At 40.1% G+C, this 8,900-nt stretch overlaps 1 protein-coding gene across 1 annotated transcript; it reads right to left on the bottom strand.

Moving 5' to 3' along the window:
- Positions 1–1,513: 1,513 nt before the first annotated feature.
- nptx2b (neuronal pentraxin IIb) lies at positions 1,514–7,795 on the bottom strand. The gene is made up of 5 exons (XM_067576024.1): positions 7,070–7,795; positions 6,188–6,407; positions 5,398–5,642; positions 5,125–5,304; positions 1,514–2,993 (listed from the first exon to the last, which is right to left on the bottom strand). The coding sequence occupies exons 1-5, from the start codon at positions 7,508–7,510 to the stop codon at positions 2,763–2,765; spliced, it is 1,317 nt and encodes a 438-aa protein (XP_067432125.1). The 5' UTR covers positions 7,511–7,795; the 3' UTR covers positions 1,514–2,762.
- Positions 7,796–8,900: the final 1,105 nt, after the last annotated feature.

Below are 8,900 nucleotides of genomic sequence, written 5' to 3' on the forward strand. Positions count from 1 at the left end.
AACGTCGTCTGCCTGCTGTTTGGTGTTGGACAGTGGCTTTATAAGAGCTGTAGTTCAGTGATTAAGAAATTACTGAGAAATTACTATTACTGCTCCTTCACACACACACACACACACACACACCCACACACTGACACAAGATTTTATCATTTTCAACTCTGTTATTTCTATTTTATTAAATTTGTTGTGTCTCACCTTGTCACCGTGATTCTTATGGTGAGTTTTTGCACTTGATTACTTTTTTCAGGGGTGTCAGGGTTATATGCTTTTCATTGCACCTCTATCATTTTTAATAAATCCTAACTTTTGAATTTTGTCCTGTACAAATAAGCCAACTATTTACCAACTAACTCTTTTTTTAATCCTTTTATCCAGCTTGTAAAATCAGACACAAAATACGGGCTGATAAGTGTAAACAGATGTAGACTGGCCTTGGACATCTTCTTTTCCATTTCCATGACCATTATTGATGAAATTCAGCTCTGAACAGCCAAATGAAGACTTTTATGTTATTGCTTCTTTTCTTTCAGCCCAGATAAAAGGCTGTGACATATAGAACATCATATGAAATGACATATTGTGAGAACAATAAAGAACGTTATTGTACTGTGACATGAACATTCAAGCTGCATTAATTCTGTCCTCAGATGAGGCCACCTGAAAAACAGTCTGTGTGGATTAATATCATATAAATTAATCAGACGACTTCACTGAAGAGGCTGCAACAACAAAACCCTACGTCTGTCTCCAGAGACACATACTATATAATGTTTTTATATGTAGCAGGCCAGAGTCACCTTTTTTTTTTTTTTTTACATATTATCTCAGATATCAAAGAGGTGCATTTAACAGTCACATAGAAACTGTCTGTAAAACCTTCTTTACACATTTTGTTTTTTTGAATGTTTGACAGTTGCATTTAGAAACAAAATGTAACCCAAAGTTTTTACTTTAACAGGTTAAGCCGCTCATCTTGCTTTTAAAGAGCTGATAACCATTTAGGATTTCTTTAATCTGGGTTTATGTCACATATATGTAACCGTATCCAGTAATATCAGCATATTAGTATTAAAAAAACATCATTTTAGCTCTACTTGACATGTTTTCAGAGCAGTGAGTGGTTGGAAGGAGCTGCTTTGTCTGAGGGAATGTGTCTGTGACGTCACCCCTGACCTTTCGGCCTCTATCTTCTGTTAAGCGTCACTAATGCCACACAGGACACCTGTTGTTGTCTTGACCCAAGCCATCGGAGTCAAAAGATCTTGCTCAGCCTGTGTTATTAACTACTCATGTCACTCCTCCTAACAAGAGTGGCCAGGTGATTTTAAACTGGTGTCAATCTGCCATATGCCTAACCCTAACCCTAACCCTGCCAATACAGTTAAAAACCCAAGTGGTGTGTCAATTTCCTGATCAACAGGAAACTTAAAGAGGTCCAAAATATAGTGGTTGACAGATAAACCACAAACATTTGTCAATTAATTTCAGCTGTAGTTTTATTTATTTTCCACACTTTCATTTATTGGCAAAGCAAATCATTTTTCAATGCTTATAAAACATTTAATGGCACTTTAGTCTCCATAGGAAGGCCACAAGACAGGGTGGACGTTGTTTGATAAATATTCAGTTAAATTAACTGTGTAAAGATAACATAAAAAGCTACATAACAAGTTTCCTGGACAGACACTGTAGTAGTACACTTAAAAATGATTATTAGTGTACAAGTACATTCAAAATAGATGCTCAGAGAGTTTTGATCGGTGAGCTAATCTGTTACATTTCTCTGCTGAATGTTTGGTTCGACAATCCACTGTAACAACATTACAAATCACGAGTAAAAATATTTCACAACATTGCAGCTATGAACATATTTTTGACATGGTCCTCCATTCAAAGAGGTTTTGTTCAAATGGAAAAGGCAACAAAAAAAAGCACTGTGATAGACTCACTAGTATCACTGGTATCAGGTCTGCGTGTGAAGAATAAAAGAAGGTGAAGTTTTTGTTTGTTTGTTGCAACTCTAAGTGGACATTTGTATTTCTACCCAAAAATCAAGTTTAACCAAAGTATTTAATGCCATTACACACAAGCTCCAACTACCAGCCAGAGCCAAGACAAGAGGTTTGATTGATGTTGGCTCTAAGCCCATTCCCTAGTTAAGGAATAGACATAACATTAGCCAGACCTTTAATCTTCCCTCTTACTTACTCCCACACAGCACGCAACGCCGACTCACATGTCGACGCCAAACTGTCAGCTAGTCTGGGCCTCGATGTATTTGTAGTAGTAGCGCTGCATGCATGCGTCTGTGCTGGACTACAGTGGATTTTCATTACTTCAAAGCCTTTGAGGCTGGAGGGAGGGGTATTGGGAGACTGTGTGGGAAGGCGGTTGGTCTTATGTCTTAGCAATAATACCTGAGGGCACCTTTTCACCATGGTAGTAGTACTGAAGGAGTGAAGTATCTTAATTATGGTAGAGAAAGACATGTTAGCTCTCTGATTGCCACTAGAAATGAAACAGCAACCAGTCAATGATGGCATTGATGTGTAAGCCTCCACATCACAATTTGCACTTAAGTGTGTTTTCACGCTCAATGCTACACATCTGATTGTCAAAGTGTTTACAACTATCACGTGTATGTGCCATGCTTTGTTAACACATTTTCCATAAACAGCTTTACAATAAGAGCAGACAATTAAAAAAACAAGCTGAACAGATGGAAACAACAGCTAATTAAATGAGAGGCAGACAGACAGTTTTCAAGCATTGGGCAATCGCTCCTGACACACCTCCAGAGGCCTTTTGAATGCCCCCCTCCCGAAGACCTCCACATTGCTCGCTAGCCAGGAGATCACATTACCGGGCATGTAGGATGTACAGTTGGCCATAGACTGGATTTCAACCGGCTTCAGAACGCGGTCCCAAATGTTTACCTGACTCAGTTCGCCCACGAAAGCCTGTCCAGCATCAAAGCGCCCACCCACGACGTCCTGTAAGAGCCATAAACAGCAGGATGTAAATTTAAAAAGCATCAACAACAACATTATTAAAGGTAATAATCTTTTTAACGTGGAGGAGGCAGTCTGTGGGACTATAGATGGACTGGTCATTAAACTTTAAGGTTTAATGAGTGTTATTCCCTTGTTTTGGCTAATCAAGCACATAAAATGGAGCTACAACCTTTGTGTTAATGTCTGTACATATCTCATTCACCAGTGAAAGTGGTGTGATGAAACTTGTGGAAATTATATCTCATTACTCCATTTTGCCCTTTTCAAAATTGCATTAAGTAGTCTAAAAGCGTCACTATGTACAGCGCCTATTTAAAAGATAGGTTGACAATTTTTCAAGTCTGTCTTAAAACGACAGTGAGGTATCCATATGAACATTGAAACAGGTTTTTCTTGCTATAATCATCCCCCCTGTTCATACTGACCATTAGATGATTCCCTCCAAATGTGCTTATAATGAAAGTGATGGGGAGACCGAATCCACAGTCCTCGTTTTGAGCAAAAATGTATTTAAAAGTTTATCTGAAGATAATGATATGAGGCTTCAGTCATCTGAGTCAGTCAAATAAAGTGGATATCTTCCACAGTTACTCTCTTTTTTAGTAAAAAAATCCCTCTTTGTGTCTTGATGGACAGTGTTTTCCTGTTCAGCCGCAGTGGAAGGATCATAACAAAAAGAGGGAATTTGGTGTTTGGTGTGGATGCACTGTTTATGATACAGTTGGACTTTCATTTATAAGCGCAAATTACAACTGAATAACTTTGTTGCCTTCCAGTTTAGCTCTTCAACTGTACTTAAAAAGGATAATAATTTTTAGGTGCTAGCAGCTCTGTGAGGCACAGTGGTGCTTTGAGCTAAATGCTAATGTCAGCAAGCTAACATGCTCATGGTGAGCAGGTGTAATGTTTCTTCACTATCTTAGTCTTGCATGTTAGCATGCTAACATTTTCTTATTAGTACTAAACAAAAGGTACAGTAGAATGATCGTTTTGTAAACTGTTTAAAGTTTGACGTAAGTTGCTACATGAATGTAATAATTGGTATGAGGAGGTTGAAGAGGAGTGGGTTCAAAGGTTTCTCTCTTTCACTTACATTATGACATAAATTCAGACAAAGTTTGAAAGAATATTTTGAAGAGTGTGAATGGTATTTAAAAATTTAAGGCAACCAGTAATGTTGCTGAATAGTTTCAAGTTTGAATGGAGTTCATAGCTAAAAGTATGAAAGAGTATATTGGGTTGAAAAAGTTTGAAATCTGATTTCACAGACATTCCAGGACCATGAATGTGTGTGCCAATCCATCCAGTAAATGTTGAGATATTTTACAGGATATTTTACAGTGAAAACTTTGACCTCATGGTGGCAATAGATTAAAAGTTAGAGGATCACCAAAGTCTGTAGGTTTAATTGGCAGGACGCCATGAATATCAGTACAACATTTTGTACAACATATGGCAATCCATCCAATAGTTATAGAAATATTTCAGTCTGGCCCAATATGGTGAACCGACTGACAACTGACTGACTTTGCCATCTCTGCAGATGCTGCTGGAACAAATTTTATCATTCAATAGTTAAAAACACAATGTCTTAAACACCGTTGATTAGATTTTTGCAGAACTTAATAGACTGATGCATCTCATTCCTCCATTCTTTTTAATAATGCATTGATTGGTCCGTAGGGAGACCTCAGCATCTGTGGGCAGTGACAGGTTTACTGTTGTCTTGTTAATTGTTTTGTTTAGATAACCTGCCACTATCTTATTATTTGCTACTTTAGGCCTGGTTGGTTTTCTTGTTTTGCAAAGGCACTCTATAAATAATGTTGCTTATTAGTGGAACAACTTGACATTGTACTTTGAAGTTTTTGGCTTGTGATAATATGAACATGCTGTATTAGACGGCTGATGGTTCGTTTTGTCTGTTCTATGTAAAGAAATGTCACTTCATAAAGACGAGAAGTACTGGTGATGTAATTCCAGGTAAGTAGCTGTTGTCTTTGATCTTGACAAAAGAGGCAGAGCAATGACTAAATCAACAGATACAGACATGTGTCAAACACAGTCCCTAATTTCCTCTGACATTTTGGGACCCGCTGCACGTCCCTACCTGCTCCTGCCCCAGGATGATGACTCCCCCAGGTTTGATGGGGTGCCAGGCCGCCAGGTTGTCGCCAGTTCCCTGCCTCTCCCCATCTTGGTAAGCATCCCACTGGCCATCCCGTGTGGTCCAGGAGATGCAGATGTGGTGCCACCTTCCATCCCGTACCTCCAAGGGCAACTGGGCAACCTAGAGGCAAAATACACTGTACTTAGCTATAGCTACAAACTTTCATTTTGCCATTTTCATATTGTGAGTGACACACAAATAACCATGACTCGCCTTATCGTTGATGAGCAGCTCGATTGGGTTATTGCCCCATTCGATCAGCACAATCTCATTCGCTTGCCCTGGCACGCCGTAAGAGAAAGGTGTCCCTATGCCAGGACTGGCGCTGGACTTGATCCACATGCAGAGTGTGAACGCGTACATCTCTGGAAGGCTCTTGGTGATCCGGCCGTATAGGTAGTTGGTACGCTGGGGGAGGGACAGCTTAAACTGCTCAGGAGACTTGAAGTCTCCTCCTCCTATAATGAGACAGGCAGAGATAGAGGAGACAGGGAGAGGTGAGAAGTGTCCCAAGAGGTTGTGTCTTTTCTTAAACTTGTTAATTGCTGCCTGAGAATGAAAGTGAGGAAACAGCAATGTCACCTTGCCTTTTTGTTTAAGACAAAAAAGCTGCTACAAATTAAAAGCAGAGGCCCTTTTATGTAAAAAATGTGCAATGTCTGTCCTCCTTTTTTCACCTTCTGTGATTCATCAGGTCCTCTCAACTCCTTTATTTCTCTGAGTGACTTCCCTTGCCTCCACTCCATTAATGTATAGTACACTTATAATAGGTTTCATGCTTTATTTGCTTTCTCCATCTGTGCAACACCATGTATCATTTTATATTCTTTTCATTTTCTCCTCTATCAGGCTGTTTGTGCCTTACTTATAGTGCTACATACTTCAAGTGAGTTACCTAATCATCTCAAAACAATATTTCATCTTGACTTTATCTCATTATGTAAATCGGGTTGTGTTGCAGTTGTTGGATGAACAGACACTTAGTCATGGTGTTTTCCTATACCTTTCTCCAGCTCACTGATCCTCTCCACCAGGGCGTTCAGCGTGCTCTCTGTCTTCAGCCTGTATGCGGCTGTGGCATTGGACAGCATGCTCTTCTCCTCCTCCAGGTTGCTGACTTTCTTCAGGAGCTGTTTCTCCAGCTCCCCGAGGCGACGCTGCAGCAGGTCGCGCAGCTCACTGGGGAACGATGCGCCGGATACATTGGCCCGCATCTGCTGTTGCTAAGGAAGGATGGACATGGCAACATGAGCAGGAAGTGCACAAAAATAATCAGGGACAGTGAGCCCCATGAGAGCTGCAAGTGATGCTTTTACATCACTGTCACAAGAAGTTACTCTGTCTTGACAGGCCTACAAATGTAGTTTCAGCATTCATCGTGGGAGAAATTGTAAAAAGTTGCAATTTTTGGTCTACTGTATGATAGTTCTGGTCAATTTTCTAATCCTGTTCAAATCTGATGAGTTTCCTCTGGCAATTATATGGCAATAAACAGCAGCATGCATGAGAGGCACAAAGTGAAGAATCAGAATCACTAAAACGTTTATATACATATTGTCAGACAGTCACTTTAGGACTGTGAGGACAGTGTTGTTGAAGCTTTTTAAGCGCTGTAGTTGATCAGACAAGCAGAATAAACACATGTGACATAATCGGTCCTGCGTAATAGGAAGTTGAGGCTGGCCAGTTAGACAATTAATCTCTTTCCCACCCTCTGTTTAATCTCCACTATAGGCTCTCTAATTCCAAGAAGTGCAGATGGACTGTTGAGTTGTAAATCGACAATGTATCGTAATCCTGTAAATCCATATTGAGAATTAATCCGTATTTTTACGCATGGCTTTGGCACAACGGTTGTGCTTTGCGCGATTTGAATGCGCCTTACCTCCAGGTTCTCCAACCGGTCCTTGAGCCCCTGCATTGTTTTCCCAAGACTGTCGATCGTGTCGTTTGGATCTCTGGGAACATCTCCCATTGTATTTTGCTTTACTTTACCCCATGAACCCCCCTTTTCGTATTTCCTATCGTCGGTGGCTGAGACGCAGAGGGACAGTTTGGTGGTCAGCTCGTTGATGGTACCTAACTGTTTGGAAATCGTTTCTTTCTGCTGTAGAATTGTCTCCCGTAGCTGCATGACAGTGTTTCTGAGCTCCTCTTCTTGGCTTCCGGCGTTTAGTTCAGGTAACAATGTCACCGGGCAACTGGCGTCGCCGCTGAGGGGTATTGCCCGGCAGATGTACCGCTTCCCATCGTCCACCTGGCCGCTCGCTTGTCGACTGCAACCCAGCGCACAAAAACATAACAATCCGTACAAGAATGAAAACATAACTACAATGTTTACCGTTAAGGAAAACCGAGTGATAAGTGAAAAGCAGAACACTAAAGCCTGAACACTCTCTAATGAAATCCAGTCTCAAGTTCAGTGCGTAAAAGTATACCCCCACAGTGGTGGTTTACCCACAAAACATCACCAATAACTATTTTCTACAAAATAGCGCCATGTCAAGCAAACAAAATCAAGGAAAGCCTGAGCAGGAAATCCCATCAAGCATGAGTCGGTCACTGTAAGCCCGGTTAATGTGGCTTGGCTACCGGGACTATTCCTGGCGCAAACAGAGCGCACAGTGTGGTGCTGATCGGACAGCTCCTCTTAGAAAAGAGGATTACCAAAAAAGGTGTCTCTAGAAGCGCCTTGATTGGTTGTAGTAGGTTGACGTCACCAGTCAGGTGGGTCAAACATTTATTTATCGATTTGGAAAGTTAATTAAGCAATGACGAGTTAATTATAAGGGGATGCTATAAAAAGTGGAAAGATCTAATTTTGTTGCATCTCAGTATAATTTCATGGCCTCATATTTATTCTGTCCCATGCTTACTGTGATGTTCTCTTTTAGTTTCCTTATAACTTAATTCATATGATAGCTTTATTCCCTGAATGAGGCATATCCAAGTGTCTGACTTTGAATAGTGTCTGGATCATAACTCAACACTGAATACAAGGCAAAATCATTTGATAAGTGAGTTAGGTCAAGATATAAGCATTCAGGTAACTTTTCCTTGCTGTGAAACACATGACAAATCATTTTTAATGCAAGTGAGTCTCAATAAATCAAGTGGTGAACAAACAGGATGTGGTGGTAAACAATTAGCAACAGCTGCCTGCCTGGCTGTGAAAGGTCAATAAATCCTGGTGTGCAGACTGGAAGACATACCACTGTGCTTTGAACATGTTTTCCAACCATGCTCCAAATCACACAGTCAATCAGAGATTTCTATGACAAAGTAAAAACAAATTCACAAAGTACCCATTGTTCCACTTTGTGCTTTAAAACAACAGTTTTTGTATTAGAGGAAGCTGTGAGAATTCTAAATTTGCTCTGAATAAATGTTTAAAAAAGATGTGTCAATAAAAAATGCTGTTATTAGAGTGATAACATATGAAGTTGTTGCTTTTTGTAAAAGGGCACCCAGTTGCAGGCAGTATCAGGTTCAATAAACTATTTCCACAATCAATAAATTTAGTTTGTGCCATTTGAAATGGAAAGCCTGTTCTCAGTATGTCCCCCTCTCTTAAATTATAGGGGCTGTGGTTGTCAGCTAATCAGTTTTGTATTGTGACTGTTCAATAAATACCAATTTAACTAAAGCCATTTCCAATGAAAAAATGAAGAACATTAATCTTGAAAGCAAAATTAAGCTTACCAATATGAGATGTT

This window comes from Thunnus thynnus, chromosome 20 (genome assembly GCF_963924715.1).
Source record: "Thunnus thynnus chromosome 20, fThuThy2.1, whole genome shotgun sequence".
Classification (NCBI taxonomy): Eukaryota; Metazoa; Chordata; class Actinopteri; order Scombriformes; family Scombridae; genus Thunnus; species Thunnus thynnus.

What these genes read in the sequence shown, in the direction of transcription:
- nptx2b (XM_067576024.1), bottom strand. Translation starts at nt 7,510, where the DNA reads ATGTTTTCATTCTTGTACGGATTGTTATGTTTTTGTGCGCTGGGTTGC. An exon ending in GATCAGTGAGCTGGAGAAAG is followed by an intron (nt 5,643 to 6,187) that starts GTATAGGAAAAC and finishes GTCTCATTATAG; the next exon opens with GAGGAGGAGACTTCAAGTCT. An exon ending in AGCTGCTCATCAACGATAAG is followed by an intron (nt 5,305 to 5,397) that starts GCGAGTCATGGT and finishes TTTTGCCTCTAG; the next exon opens with GTTGCCCAGTTGCCCTTGGA.